The 25,714-nt window shown below is 48.4% G+C and overlaps 1 protein-coding gene across 2 annotated transcripts in view; it reads left to right on the plus strand.

The window, feature by feature from the left end:
* The window catches only part of LOC117742448 (F-BAR and double SH3 domains protein 2-like), a 31,183-nt gene extending 6,784 nt beyond the window's left edge, over positions 1 to 24,399 (plus strand). For both annotated transcript variants that reach the window (XM_034549818.1, XM_034549819.1), the window contains 17 exons: positions 1,626 to 1,702; positions 2,020 to 2,164; positions 5,164 to 5,297; positions 5,598 to 5,652; positions 5,737 to 5,865; positions 7,158 to 7,280; positions 8,623 to 8,718; positions 15,849 to 15,965; positions 18,848 to 18,946; positions 19,876 to 20,028; positions 20,112 to 20,246; positions 20,338 to 20,421; positions 20,690 to 20,864; positions 20,942 to 21,168; positions 21,670 to 21,850; positions 21,938 to 22,002; positions 22,214 to 24,399. In XM_034549818.1, coding sequence (XP_034405709.1) covers positions 1,626 to 1,702; positions 2,020 to 2,164; positions 5,164 to 5,297; positions 5,598 to 5,652; positions 5,737 to 5,865; positions 7,158 to 7,280; positions 8,623 to 8,718; positions 15,849 to 15,965; positions 18,848 to 18,946; positions 19,876 to 20,028; positions 20,112 to 20,246; positions 20,338 to 20,421; positions 20,690 to 20,864; positions 20,942 to 21,168; positions 21,670 to 21,850; positions 21,938 to 22,002; positions 22,214 to 22,297 — 2,079 coding nt within the window. In that variant the 3' untranslated portion in view covers positions 22,298 to 24,399. The remainder of the gene's footprint in view (positions 1 to 1,625; positions 1,703 to 2,019; positions 2,165 to 5,163; positions 5,298 to 5,597; positions 5,653 to 5,736; positions 5,866 to 7,157; positions 7,281 to 8,622; positions 8,719 to 15,848; positions 15,966 to 18,847; positions 18,947 to 19,875; positions 20,029 to 20,111; positions 20,247 to 20,337; positions 20,422 to 20,689; positions 20,865 to 20,941; positions 21,169 to 21,669; positions 21,851 to 21,937; positions 22,003 to 22,213) is intronic.
* The last annotated feature ends 1,315 nt before the right edge of the window (positions 24,400 to 25,714 follow it).

Consider the following 25,714-nt stretch of genomic DNA (forward strand, 5'->3'; position numbering starts at 1 on the left):
TTATTTATGTTGCTTGGCTGAAGTTATCGTGTGTGTGTGTGTGTGTGTGTGTGTGTGTGTGTGTGTGTGTGTGTGTGTGTGTGTGTGTGTGTGTGTGTGTGTGTGTGTGTGTGTGTGTGTGTGTGTGTGTGTGTGTGTGTGTGTGTGTGTGTGTGTGTGTGTGTGTGTGTGTGTGTGCGTGCGTGCGTGCGTGCGTGTGCGTGCGTGCGTGTGTTTTATTGGATACGCATGCACAACTGGTACCGTTGTGCAAAATCAGTCCTGAACAGGAGTTATTATTTCACTGCAGTTTTATTAAACTGGTAAATTCGCTCGTTCCAGTTTCTCAGGTGTGAATAATTTACGAGGGTTAGTCAGGATTTTTTAATTATTATTATTATTATTATTATTATTATTATCATGTGATCAATGGATCTCTAACGTGTGTCAGTCATGTGATCAATGGATCTCTAACGTGTCAGTCAGAGCGTCGCTGCAACACTTCGTCCTCTTTCTGGTTTCAGACTCTTCGTTTTTTCTTTATTTTAAATCTCTTTTTTTCCTCCTGGGTTCTCTTACACCTGCAAGCTGCTTCATCCGCGAGCCGCTTGCTATTCCAGTCACACGGTGGTGATAAAAGGTCCTCCTCTGTGTGGCTCTTCCTCCTCCTCCTCCTCCTCCATCTCGCCCCACAAAGGTCGGGTTTGTGGCGTCTTTCTGGAGCCTTGGAAGCTCCGGCCGGTGTTTCCCCCTCAGGAAGCGTGGAACGCCCGCTCCAAAACACAATTCATATATTGAATTATAGTTTTATCGCAATACTGAAGTCGTGCGATACTTTTTCGATTTATTTTTTTACTTTTTTTTTTTAATCTTGTTTATGAAAACGTTCGTATTTGTTTTAACCAACTTCCTGCCGACCGCCGCTGACTTTACTCTCGACCGCATCCGGTAAAACACAATATATTATTATTACGGACAGACGGACAACAGGCGGTCGTCAGGTGAAGGATAGGCGGACGATGGACAGGCAAGCGTCAGGCGAAGGGCGGGCGACGGACAGGCGGTCGTCAGGCGAAGGATAGGCGGACGATGGACAGGCGAGCGTCAGGCGACGGACAGGCGGTCGTCAGGCGACGGACAGGCGGTCGTCAGGCGACGGACAGGCGGTCGTCAGGCGACGGACAGGCGGTCGTCAGGCGAAGGACAGGCGGTCGTCAGGCGACGGACAGGCGGTCGTCAGGCGAAGGATAGGCGGACGATGGACAGGCGAGCGTCAGGCGACGGACATGCGGTCGTCAGGCGACGGACAGGCGGTCGTCAGGCGACGGACAGGCGGTCGTCAGGCGAAGGACAGGCGGTCGTCAGGCGAAGGACAGGCGGTCGTCAGGCGAAGGACAGGCGGTCGTCAGGCAAAGGACAGGCGGTCGTCAGGCAAAGGACAGGCGGTCGTCAGGCAAAGGACAGGCGGTCGTCAGGCAAAGGACAGGCGGTCGTCAGGCGACGGACAGGCGGTCGTCAGGTGATAGTATTCAGACGCGTGCCTGGTGGTTTATAGGACACTCCCGGGGGGGGGCGTGTCCTATGTGACGACAAGACACCTGGTGTCAAAGGTGAAAGGTCACCCTCTTGCTTTTTGTCTCTTCCAGGCCCTCCAGAAGTTGGCCAATCAGTACCTAAAGAGGGAGTGGCCGGACAGCTTGACGGAAGAACCAGCAGACGAAAGGTAAGGACCCTTTTAGCTAAGTCCCGCCCCTCACAAGAAAACTCACCAATCTCCGACTCCGTCTCTTTCCGACAGACTCGCTTCTAAAATATTACTTCCTATTTAAAAACCTGTGGAGCTCAACATCAGAGGAGTAAACCATTTTAGTTTTTCCCAAAATTAAGATATTTATTCAGTTTCCCCCAAAATGGGTTCAAAGGTCACTGTGACCTCAAAAGAGAAATCTTTTGCTGGCTCCAGTTTCCTGAATGTGAGGATTTTATGTTTTCGTTCTCCACATATGAAAGTAAACTAAACATTTGCGTGTGTGGTTTTAGGAACATGTATTGGGTGTGGAGGGCCTACCTGGAGGGCACGGTTCAGGTCACCCAGTCCAGAATCGGCGCCTGTGACAACTACAAAGTCCAGGTCGCCGATCCGGCCAAGACGGGCCGGATGCAGAAGGAACAGCAGCTGAGGAAGGTAATGCGGATCAAAGGGGTCTCTGTCTTCTGTGGACGGGGTCTTTGTCCTTTTGTGGACAGGGTCTTGGTCCTCTGTGGACAGGGTCTTTGTCCTCTGTGGACAGGGTCTTTGTCCTCTGTGGATAGGGTCTTGGTCCTCTGTGGACAGGGTCTTTGTCCTCTGTGGATAGGGTCTTGGTCCTCTGTGGACAGGGTCTTGGTCCTCTGTGGACAGGGTCTTTGTCCTCTGGATAGGGTCTTTGTCCTCTGTGGACAGGGTCTTTGTCCTCTGGATAGGGTCTTTGTCCTCTGTGGACAGGGTCTTTGTCCTCTGTGGACAGGGTCTTTGTCCTCTGGATAGGGTCTTTGTCCTCTGTGGACGAGGTCTTTGTCTTCTGTGGACGAGGTCTTTGTCCTCTGTGGACAGGGTCTTTGTCCTCTGTGGACAGGGTCTTTGTCTTCTGTGGACGGTGTCTTTGTCCTCTGTGGACAGGGTCTTTGTCTTCTGTGGACAGGGTCTTTGTCCTCTGTGGACAGGGTCTTTGTCTTCTGTGGACAGGGTCTTTGTCTTCTGTGGACGAGGTCTTTGTCTTCTGTGGACAGGGTCTTGGTCCTCTGTGTATAGGGTCTTGGTCCTCTGTGGACAGGGTCTTTGTCCTCTGTGGATAGGGTCTTGGTCCTCTGTGGACAGGGTCTTTGTCCTCTGGATAGGGTCTTTGTCCTCTGTGGACAGGGTCTTTGTCCTCTGGATAGGGTCTTTGTCCTCTGTGGACAGGGTCTTTGTCCTCTGTGGACAGGGTCTTTGTCTTCTGTGGACAGGGTCTTTGTCCTCTGGATAGGGTCTTTGTCCTCTGTGGACGAGGTCTTTGTCTTCTGTGGACGAGGTCTTTGTCTTCTGTGGACAGGGTCTTTGTCCTCTGTGGACAGGGTCTTTGTCTTCTGTGGACGGTGTCTTTGTCTTCTGTGGACAGGGTCTTTGTCCTCTGTGGATAGGGTCTTGGTCCTCTGTGGACAGGGTCTTTGTCCTCTGGATAGGGTCTTTGTCCTCTGTGGACAGGGTCTTTGTCTTCTGTGGACAGGGTCTTTGTCTTCTGTGGACAGGGTCTTTGTCCTCTGTGGACAGGGTCTTGGTCCTCTGTGGACAGGGTCTTTGTCTTCTGTGGACAGGGTCTTTGTCCTCTGTGGATAGGGTCTTTGTCTTCTGTGGACGAGGTCTTTGTCCTTTTGTGGACAGGGTCTTGGTCCTCTGTGGACAGGGTCTTTGTCCTCTGTGGACAGGGTCTTTGTTCTCTGTGGACAGGCTCTTTATCTTCTGTGGACGAGGTCTTTGTCCTTTTGTGGACAGGGTCTTGGTCCTCTGTGGACAGGGTCTTGGTCCTCTGTGGACAGGCTCTTTGTCTTCTGTGGACAGGGTCTTGGTCCTCTGTGGACAGGCTCTTTGTCTTCTGTGGACGAGGTCTTTGTCCTTTTGTGGACAGGGTCTTGGTCCTCTGTGGACAGGGTCTTGGTCCTCTGTGGACAGGGTCTTTGTCCTCTGTGGATAGGGTCTTGGTCCTCTGTGGACAGGCTCTTTGTCTTCTGTGGACAGGGTCTTTGTCCTCTGTGGACAGGGTCTTTGTCTTCTGTGGACAGGGTCTTTGTCTTCTGTGGACAGGGTCTTTGTCCTCTGTGGACAGGCTCTTTGTCTTCTGTGGACAGTGTCTTTGTCCTCTGGATAGGGTCTTTGTCCTCTGTGGACAGGGTCTTTGTCCTCTGTGGACAGGGTCTTTGTCTTCTGTGGACAGGGTCTTTGTCCTCTGGATAGGGTCTTTGTCCTCTGTGGACAGGGTCTTTGTCCTCTGTGGACGAGGTCTTTGTCTTCTGTGGACGAGGTCTTTGTCTTCTGTGGACAGGGTCTTTGTCCTCTGTGGACAGGGTCTTTGTCTTCTGTGGATGGTGTCTTTGTCTTCTGTGGACAGGGTCTTTGTCCTCTGTGGATAGGGTCTTGGTCCTCTGTGGACAGGGTCTTTGTCCTCTGGATAGGGTCTTTGTCCTCTGTGGACAGGGTCTTTGTCTTCTGTGGACAGGGTCTTTGTCTTCTGTGGACAGGGTCTTTGTCCTCTGTGGACAGGGTCTTGGTCCTCTGTGGACAGGGTCTTTGTCTTCTGTGGACAGGGTCTTTGTCCTCTGTGGATAGGGTCTTTGTCTTCTGTGGACGAGGTCTTTGTCCTTTTGTGGACAGGGTCTTGGTCCTCTGTGGACAGGGTCTTTGTCCTCTGTGGACAGGGTCTTTGTTCTCTGTGGACAGGCTCTTTATCTTCTGTGGACGAGGTCTTTGTCCTTTTGTGGACAGGGTCTTGGTCCTCTGTGGACAGGGTCTTGGTCCTCTGTGGACAGGCTCTTTGTCTTCTGTGGACAGGGTCTTGGTCCTCTGTGGACAGGCTCTTTGTCTTCTGTGGACGAGGTCTTTGTCCTTTTGTGGACAGGGTCTTGGTCCTCTGTGGACAGGGTCTTGGTCCTCTGTGGACAGGGTCTTTGTCCTCTGTGGATAGGGTCTTGGTCCTCTGTGGACAGGCTCTTTGTCTTCTGTGGACAGGGTCTTTGTCCTCTGTGGACAGGGTCTTTGTCTTCTGTGGACAGGGTCTTTGTCCTCTGTGGACAGGCTCTTTGTCTTCTGTGGACAGTGTCTTTGTCCTCTGTGGACAGGGTCTTTGTCCTCTGTGGACAGGGTCTTTGTCCTCTGTGGATAGGGTCTTTGTCTTCTGTGGACAGGGTCTTTGTCCTCTGTGGACAGGGTCTTTGTCCTCTGTGGACAGGGTCTTTGTCCTCTGTGGACAGGGTCTTTGTCTTCTGTGGACAGGGTCTTTGTCTTCTGTGGACAGGGTCTTTGTCCTCTGTGGACGAGGTCTTTGTCCTTTCGACTTGTTCACCCTGTACTTCACTCTCATCATGATGTTACTCACCACACATAATTATTAATCCCCCCCCCCCCCCCCCCCCCCCCCCCCCCCCCCCCCCTCACCCCCCCCCCCCCCCCAGTGCATCGACCAGCTGACGGTGGTTCAAGCTGAGGTTCAGGAGTCCGTGAAGGAGCTGACGAAGAGCAGGAAGAAGTACCAGGAGGCCGAGACGATGGCTCAGGCCGTCAGAGAGAAGGCCGAGCTGGACGCCAAGTATGACCCAAAAGGCTCTGGTGATGTTTCTTTAGAGGTCAAAAGGTCAACACAAAATATAAATAAATATCCCGTATGTTGAAATAATACTAGAAATGCCAAGCGGCGAGTCCTCCCTTTGTAGGTATGAAGGGCTCATTCTAAGCTAGTCAAAACAAAACTATTATTAGTTTCAGGTGATTTATAAACTAATGAAAACATAGGTATGGATATTATATTACATTTCGGCCAATAGATCCCCAGGTATGCTTCACACTGGCCCTTTAAGAAACATGTCTCATGTGAACGTCTTCTCTTCAGGTCCAAGCTCAGTCTCTTCCAGTCCAGGTCCAGCCTCCAGAGGGCGAGTGTGAAGGTGAGACCACTTTGTGTCACGAAGAACAAATCAAGCTGCTCGTTGTTTTCTTTGTGTCAGCGATCGTGAACTTTTACCTTCCAGCTGAAAGCCAAGAGGAGCGAGTGCAACTCCAAAGCCTCTCACGCCCGAAACGACTACCTGCTAATGCTAGCCGCCGCTAACGCTCACCAGCAGCGCTACTACGACACTGACCTCATGGACTGCATCAAGGTGAGGAGGGAGGGAGGAGGGATGGATGGAGGGAGGGATGAAGGGAGGATGGAGGGATGGATGGAAGGAGGGAGGGATGAAGGGAGGATGGAGGGATGGATGGAAGGAGGGAGGGATGAAGGGAGGATGGAGGGAGGGAGGGATGGAGGGAGGAGGGATGGAAGGATGAAGGGAGGAGGGATGGATGGAGGGAGGATGAGTGGGTGGGTGGATGGAAGGAGGGAGGGATGAAGGGAGGAGGGATGGAAGGATGGAAGGAGGGAGGGATGAAGGGAGGATCGGTGGGTGGGTGGATGGATGGATGAATGGATGGATGGAGGGAAGGTGTGAGGGATGGAAGGAGGAGGGAGGGAGGGATCGATGGAAGGAGGATGGGTGGATGGAGGGAAGGAAGGAAGGAGGATGGGTGGATGGATGGAGGGAGGGATGGATGGAGGGCGGGATGGAGGGAAGGTGTGAGGGATGGAAGGAGGAGGGAGGGATCGATGGATGGAGGGAAGGATGGCTGGATGGATGGAAGGATAGTGGGCGGGATGGTGGGAAGGTGTGAGGGATGATGAAGGGATGATGGATGGAGGGAAGGAACGAGGGAGGGATGGAGAGATGGAAGGAGGGAGGGATGATGGATGGAGGGAAGGAACGAGGGAGGGATGGAGAGATGGAAGGAGGGAGGGATGATGAATGGAGGGAAGGAGGGAGGGAGGGATGAAGAGATGGATGGAAGGAGGGGTGGATGGATGGAAGGAAGGAGGGATGGATGGAAGGATAGTGGGTGGGAAGGTGTGAGGGATGGTAGATGGAAGGATGGATGGAAGGAGGGAGGGATGATGGATGGAGGGAAGGAACGAGGGAGGGATGGAGAGATGGAAGGATGGATGGAAGGAGGGATGGATGGATGGAAGGAAGGAGGGATGGATGGATGGATGGAAGGATAGTGGGCGGGATGGTGGGAAGGTGTGAGGGATGATGGAGGGATGATGGATGGAGGGAAGGAACGAGGGAGGGATGGAGAGATGGAAGGATGGATGGAAGGAGGGAGGGATGATGGATGGAGCGAAGGAACGAGGGAGGGATGGAGAGATGGAAGGGTGGATGGATGGAAGGAAGGAGGGATGGATGGATGGATGGATGGATGGAAGGATAGTGGGCGGGATGGTGGGAAGGTGTGAGGGATGATGGATGGAGGGAAGGAACGAGGGAGGGATGGAGAGATGGAAGGATGGATGAAGGAGGGAGAGAGGGATGGTAGGTAGACGTGCACCGTAACCTTTAAAGTGTGTATTCCTCTGCAGCTGTCGGACGGGAGGATCTACGAGCAGGTGAAGGAGTACCTGGTCTCGCTGTGTCAGACGGAGCTGGAAAGTTACCAGTCCGTCCACGACACCTTCAACCAGCTGTTGAGCAGCTCCAATGGGGTGAGTCTTCAACCTCCACGTGGTGTCCAACGTTCTGCTTTTATTGGCCTAAATGACACAGAAACGTTTGTGTCAAAGATCCTCTGTACATTTGGTGAAAATACATATTGAAAAGTTGATTAAATACTTTATTTATTAAATTAATTTGATCCAAATCCTGAAGGTCTTGAGTCGAACGCATTAAGGAATTTAATTGACGGGACGTTATAAGAAAGAGAAGAGGTGTCACTCTGTTGGAACTACAGAAACACAAACCACCTTTGTGATTACAGAGAACGTTATTAAATTTAAATTACTCAGCGGGTTAATTATTGATCCAGCTGACGTAAAAGAGAAGCGCTGATCTGATTAGATCTCTAATAAGAGACGGAGAGGAAAGATAAAAGGTTTAAGAGCAGAGAAATGTTCCACTGGAGATCGGAACAGCTAAACACTCCTAGAATTAAAGGTTCTAACTAGAACCATGTAGGGTTCCTCTGCGTTACGTATCCTAAAGGGGCCGTTGGGCCCACAACCTTCATGATTCACAATCGCAGTTTTTTGGGGGATCTGGAAGGATCCTTTTTCCAAAAAGGGTTCTTTGGCTGCACATGTTCTTGGGTAGAACCTCAGCCCTTCAGGAAGAACCCTCATGGGAACCCTTCTCTCTCAGAGCGGCCTGAAGCGGACAGAGGTTTTGGCCTTTGAGCCGGTTCATTTCAGCCGATGGAGCCGGATCGTCTCCGATGCCGACCTTCAGGATGCGTTCAGGGTCACTCGGCGTCTTCGGACGAGTGGAACTCTACCGGCTCGCGGTGTGCGTTACCTCTCGGCTGCTCGGTTACATGCACTCGAGCCGCCGTCGGCCTCGTCCGGTCCGGTTGGTTCAGGCTCAGCTTTCCTCGCTGGAGCCACGCTGACATTTAGTTTGTTCTGCCGGAATACGAACCGACGGTTCTTCGAGAGGGAAGCGGCGGTTTCTCAACAGCTCCGTGTGCTTCCTGTGGCGACGCTGAAGCAGACCTTGTGTGTGCGTCGTGACGTTTAGTCTCATTGTGTTTTAGTGGGATCGATGTCACCGCTCTGCATATACAAATCGGGGGAAACTAAACACGTGAATCTCAGTGGTGAACGAAACCTTTCCAGATGAAGTTACATGTGGGACATGCAGGGCGTCCTCTTGAACCATCTCCACCTTTTCAGGCTCCTACCACCATGAAACTAGAGGCCTTTGTCTTCTAAAGAGAAACAATGAACACAAAAAAACACATTTTATGTTTGATCTTTGTAGTCTGTTCTGCTTCATTCATAGCTGGCAACATGTAAACATGTATTTCATCTTTTCCCCTCAACACACTCACAGGTTCTGCAGGAGTTTCATCAGCAGCAGTTTGTACAGAAGAACCTCGTGTTTCAGAAAGCCCCCGACTTCTCGTTCCAGCCCATCGACTCCGATACGGTAAACCCTTTGATTTGGTCTGAAGACCTCTTTCACATGGGAGTGGATTCAATGGAGTGGATTCAGTGGAGTAGATTCAATGGAGTGGGGCGACTGTGGGTCAGTGGTTAGCAGGTCCGTCTTTCATTCAGGGGGTTGGCGGTTCAATCCCCGCCCTAGTCGATGTGTCCTTGAGCAAGACGCTGTTCTACAGTGTGTTAATGTAACATGATTGTAAGTCGCTTTGGATTAAAGCGTCAGCTAAATGACATGTAATGTAATGTATTGTATTGAGTGGATTCAATGGGAGATGATTCAATTGAAATAGATTAGGTTAATATGTATAACAGATATAACTTCTGACATCCTGGTACGCGTTAGACGCCAGCCACAGTCTTATTTTGAAGGCTCTTGGGTTGCTAAAAATAACTTTGTAAACGATGATGTGGGGAACAGATGGTGCAACCATCACGGTTGCTTGATGATATCAGCTCTTCATAGTTTAGTGTGCATCGAATCATAACTAAGCCTCCAAGGCGACATCCACTACGTCTTCTTACGCTGCTGCCGTCGTCTTGTTTTGAAAAGAGTCTGGACGGCCAGAACCGGAGACCTCGTGTCTCATCGTCCAGAACCGGAGACCTTGTTTCTAATCGTCCAGAACAGAGACCTCGTGTCTCATCGTCCAGAACCGGAGACCTCGTGTCTCATCGTCCAGAACAGAGACCTCGTGTCTCATCGTCCAGAACCGGAGACCTTGTGTCTCATCGTCCAGAACAGAGACCTCGTGTCTCATCGTCCAGAACCGGAGACCTTGTGTCTCATCGTCCAGAACAGAGACCTCGTGTCTCATCGTCCAGAACCGGAGACCTTGTGTCTCATCGTCCAGAACAGAGACCTCGTGTCTCATCGTCCAGAACCGGAGACCTTGTTTCTAATCGTCCAGAACAGGAGACCTCGTGTCTCATCGTCCAGAACCGGAGACCTTGTGTCTCATCGTCCAGAACCGGAGACCTTGTGTCTCATCTTCCAGAACCAGAGACCTCGTGTCTCATCGTCCAGAACAGAGACCTTGTGTCTCATCGTCCAGAACAGAGACCTCGTGTCTCATCGTCCAGAACCGGAGACCTCGTGTCTCATCGTCCAGAACAGAGACCTTGTGTCTCATCGTCCAGAACCGGAGACCTCGTGTCTCATCGTCCAGAACCGGAGACCTTGTGTCTCATCGTCCAGAACAGAGACCTTGTGTCTCATTGTCCAGAACAGAGACCTCGTGTCTCATCGTCCAGAACAGAGACCTCGTGTCTCATCGTCCAGAACCGGAGACCTTGTGTCTCATCGTCCAGAACAGAGACCTTGTGTCTCATCGTCCAGAACCGGAGACCTCGTGTCTCATCGTCCAGAACAGAGACCTCGTGTCTCATCGTCCAGAACCGGAGACCTTGTGTCTCATCGTCCAGAACAGAGACCTTGTGTCTCATCGTCCAGAACCGGAGACCTCGTGTCTCATCGTCCAGAACCGGAGACCTTGTGTCTCATCGTCCAGAACAGAGACCTTGTGTCTCATCGTCCAGAACAGAGACCTCGTGTCTCATCGTCCAGAACAGAGACCTCGTGTCTCATCGTCCAGAACCGGAGACCTTGTGTCTCATCGTCCAGAACAGAGACCTTGTGTCTCATCGTCCAGAACCGGAGACCTCGTGTCTCATCGTCCAGAACAGAGACCTCGTGTCTCATCGTCCAGAACCGGAGACCTTGTTTCTCATCGTCCAGAACAGAGACCTTGTGTCTCATCGTCCAGAACAGAGACCTTGTGTCTCATCGTCCAGAACAGAGACCTTGTGTCTCATCGTCCAGAACCGGAGACCTCGTGTCTCATCGTCCAGAACCGGAGACCTTGTGTCTCATCGTCCAGAACAGAGACCTTGTGTCTCATCGTCCAGAACAGAGAACTCGTGTCTCATCGTCCAGAACAGAGACCTCGTGTCTCATCGTCCAGAACCGGAGACCTTGTGTCTCATCGTCCAGAACAGAGACCTTGTGTCTCATCGTCCAGAACCGGAGACCTCGTGTCTCATCGTCCAGAACAGAGACCTCGTGTCTCATCGTCCAGAACCGGAGACCTTGTGTCTCATCGTCCAGAACAGAGACCTTGTGTCTCATCGTCCAGAACCGGAGACCTCGTGTCTCATCGTCCAGAACAGAGACCTCGTGTCTCATCGTCCAGAACAGAGACCTTGTTTCTCATCGTCCAGAACCGGAGACCTCGTGTCTCATCGTCCAGAACCGGAGACCTTGTGTCTCATCGTCCAGAACAGAGACCTTGTGTCTCATCGTCCAGAACAGAGACCTCGTGTCTCATCGTCCAGAACAGAGACCTCGTGTCTCATCGTCCAGAACCGGAGACCTTGTGTCTCATCGTCCAGAACAGAGACCTCGTGTCTCATCGTCCAGAACCGGAGACCTCGTGTCTCATCGTCCAGAACCGGAGACCTTGTGTCTCATCGTCCAGAACAGAGACCTTGTGTCTCATCGTCCAGAACAGAGACCTTGTGTCTCATCGTCCAGAACCGGAGACCTCGTGTCTCATCGTCCAGAACCGGAGACCTCGTGTCTCATCGTCCAGAACCGGAGACCTCGTGTCTCATCGTCCAGAACCGGAGACCTTGTGTCTCATCGTCCAGAACAGAGACCTCGTGTCTCATCGTCCAGAACCGGAGACCTTGTGTCTCATCGTCCAGAACCGGAGACCTTGTGTCTCATCGTCCAGAACAGAGACCTCGTGTCTCATCGTCCAGAACAGAGACCTCGTGTCTCATCGTCCAGAACAGAGACCTCGTGTCTCATCGTCCAGAACCGGAGACCTCGTGTCTCATCGTCCAGAACCGGAGACCTTGTCTCATCGTCCAGAACAGAGACCTCGTGTCTCATCGTCCAGAACAGAGACCTCGTGTCTCATCGTCCAGAACCGGAGACCTCGTGTCTCATCGTCCAGAACCGGAGACCTTGTGTCTCATCGTCCAGAACAGAGACCTCGTGTCTCATCGTCCAGAACAGAGACCTCGTGTCTCATCGTCCAGAACAGAGACCTCGTGTCTCATCGTCCAGAACAGAGACCTCGTGTCTTTGAGTAGCTCAGGCGATGAGATCTTCCTTTAAATTGTTTAGTTCAAATTCATTTGAGAGGAAGAAAATGTGAATTACTAGTTTTTGCTCGACAGAAAAAAGTCGAGACGTCAAAGAACTTTTGATCTCAACAATTATGAAACGGATGTTGAACGTTTATGGGGTTTGAATTGTTCTGACTTTTCCTCAAGTGACACCAGCAAGTGAAACATCTCGACATCTTTAACAAGCAGCGGCACGGGAATCTAACTCGCGGCCTTGTGCACAACAGGACAGTTTGAACATTAACCACGTAATTATTTCTGCTTCCCGTCGCCGCCATAACCTTCCGAGTTGTAAAGTCCTCCCTCGCGGGTCTTATTCCGTAAACAGCTGTGGAGTGAACCTTCAGATTCATGGATCTTTAGCTTCAACTGGACCTCCTCGGGTTGTGTTTCAGGATTTCCCAGCAGCCCACTGGTTTGTGTCTGAATCTCCCACTGTGATCTTATCAAAGTCTGCTCTCCCAGCTGTGTTGCCCCAACGCAGCTATAAAAGTGTGTGTGTGTAAAACGTTGTATCCCACGAGGTGAAATCCCAGTCGAGTCGCGGTGCCGTCTAATTACAGCGTCGCACACTAACGTCTCAGCTTTCCACCCGTGACGGTCATTTATAGCATTTGAAACCGTAAACATCTGCATAAATGTCCAAAAGGCTTTCGCACCGTCGCACTCTCGAGACGACCCCGGTGTGTAGATCGTCCCGAGGTGCTTTGCTGCACTTGAACGCAGCATCGCGGTCCGTCGCCGGTCAACACTGGACAATTTGTTCAAACCGCAAAATACTGGCGTTGTTTTCGTTGGAAGTCAAACAAGCAGCAGCTTGTTCCTAAAGACAACATTAGTGGTGGAGAGAGAGCCCCCCCACCTCCCTCCCTCCCCCCTCCCCCCAAACCACTTGCACCAGACAGAGGGATCCGGTAAGAAATAGAGCTGAACTGGGAGGGAGGGGCAGGAGGTGGGCCGGGCCCAGTGAACGGCCCATCTGTGAAAAGGGGGCATTGTGAGTGGGCCTCATCAGACTGCCTGCCTCGTGCACACACACACACACACACACACAGCTGTTGTCATGTGGAAACCTCCTCACTCATATTTTAGGGATTTGTTTGAATCTAAAAAGTAAAATCGTAAAATTAAAGGTTTCTTTTTCCACATAACCTGTAGAATCCATTTCTTCTGTTATTATAGCTTTTATTTATATTTTATTACATTTAAGTGGTTAAATTGTTATTAGTATTATTTTTTACTCTGTTTTCTCGGTCACACTCGAGTCATTAGTGAAACACTTAGAACTGCACTGCGTGAAAGGTTCTCCCCAAATAAAGTGGGATTGATGGATTCATGTGTTTCATACGTTACCGAACCGTTTCAGGCTGTAATTAAAATCCCCACTGGAGATTGAGACCATAAACTCATGTTTACAATGTTTACTGAGGGAATACATCAAGAGAAGTAGTCATTTATATAGACTTCTATACAACCAGAGGAGTCGCCCCCTGGTGGTCAGTAGAGAGAATGCAGCTTGAACACATGAAGCATAGACTTCTATACAACCAGAGGAGTCGCCCCCTGGTGGTCAGGAGAGAGAATGCAGCTTTAACACATGAAGCATAGACTTCTATACAACCAGAGGAGTCGCCCCCTGGTGGTCAGGAGAGAGAATGCAGCTTTAACACATGAAGCATAGACTTCTATACAACCAGAGGAGTCGCCCCCTGGTGGTCAGTAGAGAGAATGCAGCTTCAACACATGAAGCATAGACTTCTATACAACCAGAGGAGTCGCCCCCTGGTGGTCAGGAAAGAGAATGCAGCTTTAACACATGAAGCATAGACTTCTATACAACCAGAGGAGTCGCCCCCTGGTGGTCAGGAGAGAGAATGCAGCTTTAACACATGAAGCATAGACTTCTATACAACCAGAGGAGTCGCCCCCTGGTGGTCAGGAGAGAGAATGCAGCTTTAACACATGAAGCATAGACTTCTATACAACCAGAGGAGTCGCCCCCTGGTGGTCAGGAGAGAGAATGCAGCTTTAACACATGAAGCATAGACTTCTATACAACCAGAGGAGTCGCCCCCTGGTGGTCAGGAGAGAGAATGCAGCTTTAACACATGAAGCATAGACTTCTATACAACCAGAGGAGTCGCCCCCTGGTGGTCAGGAGAGAGAATGCAGCTTTAACACATGAAGCATAGACTTCTATACAACCAGAGGAGTCGCCCCCTGGTGGTCAGTAGAGAGAATGCAGCTTCAACACATGAAGCATAGACTTCTATACAACCAGAGGAGTCGCCCCCTGGTGGTCAGGAAAGAGAATGCAGCTTTAACACATGAAGCATAGACTTCTATACAACCAGAGGAGTCGCCCCCTGGTGGTCAGGAGAGAGAATGCAGCTTTAACACATGAAGCATAGACTTCTATACAACCAGAGGAGTCGCCCCCTGGTGGTCAGGAGAGAGAATGCAGCTTTAACACATGAAGCATAGTGTTAAATCTCTATACAACCAGAGATGATTGCCAGTTGCCGGAAGCCACGCCCACGAGACACACACACACACACACTCACACACACGCACACACACACACACACACACACACACACACACACACACACACACACACACACACACGTAACAGGGGACAAACAAGGAAAAGAGAGAAAGTGACATGATCATAACTTACACTGGTGTTTCTCTGTCTGGCCTTTTGGGAAACCACAAGGTCCTCTTAGAGGTGTTCCGGTGGGTCATAACTTCCAAGCAAAGATTTTATTTTGGAAACGTTAATTTTACAAGGAATTATTTGTGCTTCTATGTGACGTAATTTGCGTGAAATGTATTTATTTGGACAAACCACCTCTCTTTTCGAAAACTTTCTTTCCTTTTTTTGTCCGTTTTAAAATGTACATGTGTCTAGTCTGACTTTAAGCTCTTGTCTGAACACCAACGTGCTCCCAGAACTAGACTTTATTTGGCGTGACGGCAGCTGATTACTCGTCCACCTCCGACTTGATGTTCCAATATGAATACGTTGGTTTTCGCTCGATGACTGTACGTCGTAACACGTTATACACACATCACATGTTATAACACGTTATACATTACATTACATGTCATTTAGCTGACACCTTTATCCAAAGCGACTCACAATCATGTTACATTAACACACTGTAGAACAGCTACAGGGAACAATTCAGGGTTAAGTGTCTTGCTCAAGGACAGATGGACTAGGGCGGGGGTTGAACCACCAACCCCCTGATTGAAAGACGGACCTGCTAACCACATGTTATCACACATTATACACACGTTATACACACATCACATGATATAACACGTAATACACACGTTATAACACGGTCAAAAACCTACGTACCGATTTCAAACCCTTTTTTCTTTTTTGCACTGAAAAACTACAATATATATATATATATATATATATATATATATATATATATATATATATTAGCCTTTTATAGCAATAACATGTGAAACAACATGTGTACATATTACCCTCCTTTTCCGATGTTGATGAATGATTACAAAAGATTTACAATTTACAATAAATCACCTCTGACCAAATCAAACACATAACTATACAATGTTTATTTGTTTAGTTAGATATTTGCACTTTTGTTTAGTTTGTTAATTTAATATTATTCAATTTGTTTGTATATATTTAGCATTTTTTATAGTTAATATAGCTTTACCTGTGTGTATATATAAATGCTGCTGGAGCAAAACATAAATTCCCTAGCGGGATTAATAAAGTAAATATATATATTTTAAAAATAACAAATTTAGACTACTGGCCGCACACAGCATGCTCTTACTAAAACAAAATGTCAGACGTTATCTAACATGCCATGCCAATATAATAAGTGATTAGACAGGAGAGATATTGAAGTGCTCAGCCCTCATTAATCAGCGGTTTGATATTCTGTGCAGTGTCTCTGATGTCTTGTGTGGTCGTCTCTGTGTTTGTAGGTGATGCAGCTGCAGAAGGAGAATGGAACGTCGGAGGAGCACAGTCTGGACAAGGAGGCGAGGAAGTGGGCGAGCCGCGTGGCCCGAGAGTACAAGAGCGCCATCCACACGCAGCGGGTGAGACCAAATCAAATGTGCACCTTCTTATATAATAGATAAGCTCATCGGCCATCGGGGACCCAATGCTGTTCCTCCGTATCACTGGGAGAAACCCCCTTAATGCTGTTCCTCCGTATCACGGGGAGAAACCCCCTTAATGCTGTTCCTCCGTATCACGGGGAGAAACCCCCTTAATGCTGTTCCTCCGTATCACGGGGAGAAACCCCCTTAATGCTGTTCCTCCGTATCACTGAGAGAAACCCCCTTAATGCTGTTCCTCCGTATCACTGGGAGAAACCTCCTTAAAACTGTTCCTCCGTGTCACTGGTAGAAACCCCCTTAATGCTGTTCCTCCGTATCACTGGGAGAAACCTCCTTAAAACTGTTCCTCCGTGTCACTGGGAGAAACCCCCTTAATGCTGTTCCTCCGTATCACTGGGAGAAACCCCCTTAAAACTGTTCCTCCGTGTCACTGGGAGAAACCCCCTTAATGCTGTTCCTCCGTGTCACGGGGAGAAACCCCCTTAAAGCTGTTCCTCCGTGTCACGGGGAGAAACCCCCTTAATGCTGTTCCTCCGTGTCACGGGGAGAAACCCCCTTAATGCTGTTCCTCCGTGTCACGGGGAGAAACCCCCTTAATGCTGTTCCTCCGTGTCACTGGGAGAAACCCCCTTAAAGCTGTTCCTCCGTGTCACGGGGAGAAACCCCCTTAATGCTGTTCCTCCGTGTCACTGGGAGAAACCCCCTTAATGCTGTTCCTCCGTGTCACTGGGAGAAACCCCCTTAATGCTGTTCCTCCGTATCACTGGGAGAAACCTCCTTAAAACTGTTCCTCCTTGTCACTGGGAGAAACCCCCTTAATGCTGTTCCTCCGTATCACTGGGAGAAACCCCCTTAAAGCTGTTCCTCCGTGTCACGGGGAGAAACCCCCTTAATGCTGTTCCTCCGTGTCACTGGGAGAAACCCCCTTAAAGCTGTTCCTCCGTATCACTGGGAGAAACCCCCTTAAAACTGTTCCTCCGTGTCACGGGGAGAAACCCCCTTAATGCTGTTGCTCCGTGTCACGGGGAGAAACCCCCTTAAAGCTGTTCCTCCGTGTCACGGGGAGAAACCCCCTTAATGCTGTTCCTCCGTGTCACTGGGAGAAAGCTCCTTAAAACTGTTCCTCTGTATCACTGGGAGAAACCCCCTTAATGCTGTTCCTCCGTGTCACGGGGAGAAACCCCCTTAATGCTGTTCCTCCGTGTCACGGGGAGAAACCCCCTTAATGCTGTTCCTCCGTGTCACGGGGAGAAACCCCCTTAATGCTGTTCCTCCGTGTCACGGGGAGAAACCCCCTTAAAGCTGTTTCTCCGTGTCACGGGGAGAAACCCCCTTAATGCTGTTCCTCCGTGTCACGGGGAGAAACCCCCTTAATGCTGTTCCTCCGTGTCACGGGGAGAAACCCCCTTAATGCTGTTCCTCCGTGTCACGGGGAGAAACCCCCTTAATGCTGTTCCTCCGTGTCACGGGGAGAAACCCCCTTAATGCTGTTCCTCCGTGTCACGGGGAGAAACCCCCTTAATGCTGTTCCTCCGTGTCACGGGGAGAAACCCCCTTAATGCTGTTCCTCTGTATCACTGGGAGAAACCCCCTTAATGCTGTTCCTCCGTGTCACGGGGAGAAACCCCCTTAAAGCTGTTTCTCCGTGTCACGGGGAGAAACCCCCTTAATGCTGTTCCTCCGTGTCACGGGGAGAAACCCCCTTAATGCTGTTCCTCCGTGTCACGGGGAGAAACCCCCTTAAAGCTGTTTCTCCGTGTCACGGGGAGAAACCCCCTTAATGCTGTTCCTCCGTGTCACGGGGAGAAACCCCCTTAATGCTGTTCCTCCGTGTCACGGGGAGAAACCCCCTTAATGCTGTTCCTCCGTGTCACGGGGAGAAACCCCCTTAATGCTGTTCCTCCGTGTCACGGGGAGAAACCCCCTTAATGCTGTTCCTCCGTGTCACGGGGAGAAACCCCCTTAATGCTGTTCCTCCGTGTCACGGGGAGAAACCCCCTTAATGCTGTTCCTCTGTATCACTGGGAGAAACCCCCTTAATGCTGTTCCTCCGTGTCACGGGGAGAAACCCCCTTAAAGCTGTTTCTCCGTGTCACGGGGAGAAACTATTGTGGAAAACAAGGCAAACAAACGTTTATGTAATTTAAACATTTTGAAGCGTAAATCGTCTCATTTAGCTTCTTTTTTTCTTCTTTAAGACACTTAAAAAGCTTCTAAATAGTATTTACTGATGTATTTTATATTGTAGATGAAAACATTAAAATCTGTCCAGCTTGTGTTAAAAACACCTTACCACTACATACGTCCAACCAAAAAACCCTTTAAAACAACAACAACAATAACATTGACTTTGAGACGAAGGAACCTGAAGAGCAAAACAATAATTTGCAGGTTTTAGGACTAATTGCTAAAGCAGTGAAGAACTCCACGTCATCAGGGGCGTAAATCATTTAATCAGTTAAATCAATTAATCGATTATTAAACACATCGTAATATTGTGTCGTCATTTCCTTTGTGCGCTGGAAAAACAACAGATATCTTTTATCAGTTTCAGTTATCCGAGATAGAAGAAACAATCATGCATTTTATTGCGTTAGCATAAATGATATTGGGCTTTGAACCTTTAATCAACCAGGAAAGCTTCACAGATAAGAAAATGTAAAACGCCGTTTCCGTAGCAACGGTCTGAATTCACTATTGTGCAACTTCAGATGTGAACCAACACCACGCAGCGATAACACCTCGTCTTCATCACCTTTTAACCCCTTTCACTGGTTTTATTGTGAAAGCGCCATCGAATCTATTGATGTGTTTTTATTGTTCAAGTTGTTGTTTATTTTATTGTTGTTTGTTTTCAGGCTCTGGAGGGATACGGAACGCCGGAGTCATCGGAGCAGAACACCTGTGAGCTGGAGGCCAAGATGGAGGCGGCCAGGCAGAGTCTACGGAGGGCAGAGGTGTGTGTGTGTGTGTGTCTCTGTGTGTGTGTGTGTGTGTGTGTGTGTGTGTGTGTGTGTGTCTCTGTGTGTGTGTGTGTGTGTGTGTGTGTGTGTGTGTGTGTGTCTCTGTGTGTGTGTGTGTGTCTCTGCTGTATGTGTGAGTGTGTGTCTGTGTGCTGTCTGTGTGTGTGTGTGTGTGTGTCTCTGTGTGTGTGTGTGTGTGTGTGTGTGTGTGTGTGTGTGTGTGTGTGTGTGTGTCTCTGCTGTGTGTGTGAGTGTGTGTCTGTGTGCTGTCTGTGTGTGTGTGTGCGTGTGTGTGTGTGTCTCTGTGCTGTATGTGTGTGTGTGTGTGTCTCTGTGTGTGTGTGTGTGTGTGTGTGTGTGTGTCTGTGTGTGTGTGTCTCTGTGTGTGTGTGTGTCTCTGTGTGTGTGTGTGTGCTGTGTGTATTTCTCTGTGTCTCTGTGTGTATGTGTGTGAATGTGTGTCTGTGTGTGTGTGTGTGTTTGTCTGTTTCTCTGTGTGTGTGTGTGTGTGTGTGAATGTGTGTCTGTGTGTGTGTGTGTGTGTGTGTCTCTGTGTGTGTGTGCTGTGTGTGTGTGTGTGTGTGTCTGTGTGTGTGTGCTGTGTGTGTCTCTGTGTGTGTCTCTGTGTGTGTGTGCGTTACTTAAAGTGTACCCAGTGCTCCCTCTGCTGGTTACAATGATGAATCAACACAGTAGTAAATATAAAAGTGATTAATCACTTAATTGTGATCGACAATGAGGATCGTCGTTAGTTAAAGCCTTAAAGTCAGTGGGTGTGAATAGTGTGAATTAAAGATATTTGAAGCTTTAAAGCTATAAAATGTCTCTAGTCCGTTGTCCTAACAACAAAGGCAGTTTGTAAACAAGAGGCTCAACATGACAACAACCTTGTTTGTTTTTGTTTGTTCCCTCTCTCGTTGCAGACGGTCAAAGTGAAAGCCGAGGCCCGGCTGGACCTGCTGAGGCAGGCGGGCGTTGCCGTGGAAACGTGGCTGAAGAGCGCCATGAACCAGGTGATGGAGGAGCTGGAGAACGAGCGCTGGAACAACCTGAGCGCCCACGATCCCTCGCTCTCCGTAAGCCGCGCAACGTCCTCAACGTCGCATGTGCATTCACAATGAAACGAAATGAAAGACGACGTGGGGTCGCGTTTCCGCAGGGGACGGCGGATCTGGAGCGAGAGGACGAGGAGGAGACGGAGGACAGCGGGGAGGTGTTGGACGACAGCAGCTCCAGCCCCTCCAGCACCTTGAAGAACTACCCGCTCACCTGCAAAGTGCTCTACTCCTACCAGGTACGAGGAGACGGGCGCCGCCGGCCTCCCGGGGAGCGGCCGCCGCCATCAATGTCAGACGCTCTGATCCGGTTCCGTGTTTTCCCTCCAGGCGTCTCAGCCGGATGAGCTGACCATCGAGGAGCAGGAGATCCTGGAGGTCATCGACGACGGGGACATGGAGGACTGGGTCAAGGTACTCCACAAGGAACCTGGAGAGGAACTCGTGTTTTACACTCAAAAGAAGGTTTCTGGTCGGGGAGATACTACCTTAAAGAAGAATACTACCTTAAAGAAGAGCCTCTGTTAGCCTCCGAGAGGGAAAGCCGAGCGGTTTCCGATTTGTTTCTACGTTCTAAAGCACAATTAAACAGATGCTTCACTGTGGAGAACCGGGACTAAAACCACCAGGAACTTCTTTTTATGATTTGAGAGTTTTCACGAGTGTTTTCTGCGTTTTCCAGGCCAGAAACCGCGGCGGGCAGGTCGGCTACGTGCCAGAGAAATACCTGCAGCTCCCGTCTTCCAACAGCCTGCTCAGCATGCTGCAGGCTCTGGCCGCGCTGGACGCCCGATCCCACTCCTCCACCGAGCCGGAGACCGAACCACCGGCCGGCTCCGTCAACGGGGACTCCAGTGGTGAGGGACGACCTCCTCTTGAATAACATATATATATATATATATTTATGACTTAACACCGGCCCTCCTCTCTTCAGTGGCCTTCGCCAAGGCCCTGTACGACTACGCGGGCCAAACGGAGGACGAGCTGTCGTTCCCTGAAGGCGCCATCATCCGCATCCTGAGCCGGGAGACCCGCGAGGACGACGGCTTCTGGGAGGGCGAGTTCAACGGCGTCGTCGGCGTCTTCCCGGCGGTTCTGGTGGAGGAGCTCGCCGGCGCCAGCAGCGAGAACGGAGACGGACAAAGAGACGGAAGTTCACAGGTACGGTTTGATGCTGAGGAAACAACGACAACAAAGACGGTAACCAGAGAAACGTGCTTCGCACAAAAAATATTATAATAAAATATAATATATAATAAAAAAATCGCTGGCTCGTAAGCATCTCTGAATTTCTCCTAAAGATCTTGTTCATAAATAATGTTTGGATATCTCTTTGAATCGCTCTATAAACCTAAATACAGTCAAAGAAATCTCCATGTTTTTATTAATAAATGTGTATAAATGAGTCTCTGAATGCTGTGTGAACTAACCCCTCTGCATAAAGCTTCATAATATATAGTTTATATTAATAAATGTAGTTTTTACCTCCAGTATAGAAGTAGCCTAGTTGCCCCCTAGGGGGTGTCTTGTGTCTAAATCCTCACTAGAAGTACCCTAGTTGCCCCCTAGGGGGTGTCTTGTGTCTAAATCCTCACTAGAAGTACCCTAGTTGCCCCCTAGGGGGTGTCTTGTGTCCTCACTAAGTCCTCTTGCTGTGCTCAGTCTCCTCTGGCTCAGACCGGTCCCTTCCAGCCTCTGCACAGCAGCCCCCTGCAGACGCCCACCACCTCCTCCCCTCTGTCCAGCCCCTGCAGCGCCACGGCCTCTCCCATTGGCCGACCGCCCTCCTATCACAACGGACATCACAGGCCGGCGCCGGCGCCGCACAAGAGCCCCTTTCAGAGTAAGAGCTCCTGGTCGGTCTGCGTTTAGACGGGTTTGACGTCTGCGGGGTCGTGAGGTTTGATATGTGTCCCCTTGTGGTCTGCAGGTCCAGTCCAAGGCTCCCCTCAACCCCCCAAGTACCCAGAGAGCAGCTCCGGCACCATTCGGCCGGTGAGTCCACGCACAACGACGCACGACGACGCACGACGACGCACGGCGACGCACGGCGACACACAACGACGCACAACAACGCACAACGACGCACGACGACACACAACAACGCACAACGACGCACAACGACATTATTATTATATATTATATATAATATATATATATATATATATACATATTTTTACGACCACTGATTGGCGGGTGTGTGCAGGTCCGGGCTGCTCCTCCGCCCCCGAAGCAGCACCCTCGTGGGCAGGTGAAGCGGAGGGAGGAGGTGGAGATCACGCTGGTGTGACGGCGTTCTCACCGGCCGGGACTGAACCTCCCAAAGGAACCGAGGGAACCCCCTGAAGGCGCCCGGAGGCCCGTTGAGGGTCAGTGAGCCGTGGAGGAACATCGTTCTCTTAACTATTCTCCATGTCGTGAATCATCTTCACCCAACTGACACAAACTTATTGATAACCGACTTCACATCTCCAGATATTGGTGTTCACATCCTGTGACGACGTCCAGTCGGACGCGCTCACGCCACTCGCTCGTAAATCATAAACACGCAAAGGATCTTACGCCATTTACAACAAGAGGCTAGCTGTTTCCCCCCGTTTCCAGTCTTTGTGCTAAGCTAAGCTAACTGGTTGGCGCTTCATATTTCCCGTAAACAAACACGATATCGATCTTCTCATCGAGTTTCCAAAAGTCTCTGACTAACCTCCACGGCTCCACTGATTGGACGCGGTGATCAATAACTCGTGATTATGCCGCTCCGAGCGGATGGATCAATAACAAGGATTTAAACCATACGGCCCAGATATCACTTCCTGTCGTCCTCTCTGGTTCCTTCTATGCAACGACGTCAAAGGTCGTCGAGGTCACGAAGCTTCCACACAAAACCAAAAGTCTGGTTGTCTCCACCCCCCATGATCAATAAATAATAATTGAATAAACCCCCCTCAGCAGGGACGAGGCTGGTCCTCTCCTCGAACACGCGTGGTCGTCACGGTGACGCAAACAAGGGAAAAGTGGCAATTTTAGTTGAGTGATTGTTGTGTCGGAGAATCTCCTCGAAAGGTTCTGATCAAAACGATGGATCCTTCATCCGTTTATTGATCCTGTTTAAAACCCGTGTTTAGTTTTCTGTGCACCGAATGTTCAGAAAATCATAAAAGGGAGAAACGTGTTTCATTTTTAAGTTAAAACGGAGTCTTAACTTCAAATAAAAAGCTAGAAATGTTGTTGTGATGTTCTACAACCGAAGCCCGTTGCTGCCGATGTGAAAGTTAAACTAATTTAAAAAGATGCCGGAAGTCGAAAAAATTAGAAACGCTCTCAAAATATTGAGACTCTCTCGAAATTAATGGAAAACTTTCTGAATTTTAAATTTAATTTCTGAAAATATAATGAATAATGACTCAGTATCTCACAATGAGAAACTTCCTCAAAATAATGGGTTGTTATCACCAAATAATGAGTTGCTCTCTCAGAAATATTTCATATTTCCATATAAATATATATATGGAAATATGAAATATTATTTTGTATTTGAATATGAAATATTATTTGGTATTTTGCGAACAAAAAGAAATTACTCAGAATATCAAAATATTGAGAAAAGGAAATCAAAAAGAAAATCCCCAAAATAAATTCCCGATGATAAATCGTTATTCCGAGATGCAAAGAGAAAGTTATGGCGACAGGATCTTTTTTTTTTTTTTTTAAATAAGTGTTCCTCTTAATTTCTTCGTTTACTGGTGGGAATGGGTTTCCATAGCAACCAGTAGAGGTTGCTGGTGGTTTGCAGTTAGTGACAGTTTACACTGAAGTAATGTGCAGTTTAAACACGCCTTTATTTTGAAGGAGGAAAAACATCCTGAGCTGCTAGCTGTCAAATAAAGTAAGAAACGATGTATACTGTCGTAGTGAAGCACTTTCTGATGTCTTCTTATTCCTTTTCAGTATTGTGGATACGACGTTGTTTGTTCAATATTTCTTGTTTACCAGCTATATTGGTATAAATACTTTTCTTTTATCGGCTCTTGTGTTATTTAGCCTTTAAATAGCCGTCGTAGTGTCTTTGATTGAAATGCCGCGATAGTTTACAGAGAGATCGGAGATGAATATCTGTACAAATGCTTTTTTTATTTTTATTTTATGTTTTTAGAATGATGATTTTTTGTTTGAAAAGCAACCTGTTGAACCTTTCAGTTGAGGAGACATCCGTCGGCCGGTCGCTGTGTTCTCGTTGATCTCCTCGAGGTCTGAATGACATCAAACTTATTTTTGAAGTTTACCCCGTTGTATTAAAAACATGGTCGTCAGAGGAGGAGCTGCCCGTGTCACGTGTTCAACTGTATTTATTGTGTACAAATAAATGTGAAATAAAGATAGCTTCAATAATAACAAGACTCCGCCCTCGTGTTTCTATTGTGTCTGTTGGTTTTTTGATCAAGACTTTGGAGCACGTTTCACGCGCTGGCCAACACCGTGGGATTGCCACTTCCGGGTCAGTCACGTGACAATAACAATAGCGGCCCCAAAATAACTTCATAATGTTGTTAAATGCACTAAAAGTAGAATCCGGAGTTATTTTCCTTCCGTTCATGTTGAATGAGAACAAAGCTGGAGGAGGACGGAGGGCTGGGGGCGTGGTTTTTAAAAAGAAACGCCAGTGCGCATGCTCGGCGGGCCCCCGGAATGCGGAAGATCCGGGTCTCTTCATCTGAATCGTATACCCGGAAGTCGAACGTCTTTTTGCATCCTGCGCCACTAATTTAGGGATCGTCGGTGAAACGAGTACTCGAGTACACATCCGACGTACTTGTACCCGAGTATTTATGCTACTGTATACTTCTGCTCCACTATCATACTTTTCGAGTTACTTTATAAATGAATATGTTACGTATATGTTCATTAATGGTATTTATTTTGAGAATTTAATAATTTAACTTCTCATGTGAGGATTTGCTGTTTTTCCTTTTTTTTAAAAAATATATTTTAAAATATTAATGTGTAAGTATATATAATAGTATATAGTTGAGGTTTAGACTGATCGAAACTTCTCTTTGTTTTCTGGGTAATTGTGACAAATATTTTAGATTGCTTTCACAAATCAAACAATCAATCGGTTAATGTAGAAAATAATCATGATATTAATCCATGATGCAAATAATCCTTAATTAATAGTTCTGACCAGGTTGAGCAGTAACATCCTGCTTTTACATTAATGCACAAGTGTTATTAATCAAATTATATAATATCTAATATAACAGCCAGAGGGCACGTTTTATTCTTTTAATACTAGATCAATGAAGGTGATCACTGAGATGAACAATACACGATCGTCCTGGGGACAGTGAACGCATCTCTGGGAGCAGAAATTAAAACGATGATCTCGTTTGTTTACCTTGAATCTTTTAGCTGCAGATTATCAGCAAGGGAAAAGTATTTAAATCACTCACTTCCTGTCAGAACTTTCAAAGTAAAACACACGGTTAGTTTGATCAACGTAAAGTCCCTGAATAAATACTTAGGAAACAATTGTTGGTAAAAAATAAACAATATATTTTGGGTGAAATTATGTTTTGGTGCTTATTTTTAATTGTGTAAAAAGATTATATTTGTGTGGTGTTAAAAAAATCCCAAAATGGATGAAATTACACAAACCTAATAAACCAAACATGCTATATAATTAAAAGTGCATTTTGGTCGACACGTT

Source organism: Cyclopterus lumpus, chromosome 14 (assembly GCF_009769545.1).
Source record: "Cyclopterus lumpus isolate fCycLum1 chromosome 14, fCycLum1.pri, whole genome shotgun sequence".
Taxonomy (NCBI): domain Eukaryota; kingdom Metazoa; phylum Chordata; class Actinopteri; order Perciformes; family Cyclopteridae; genus Cyclopterus; species Cyclopterus lumpus.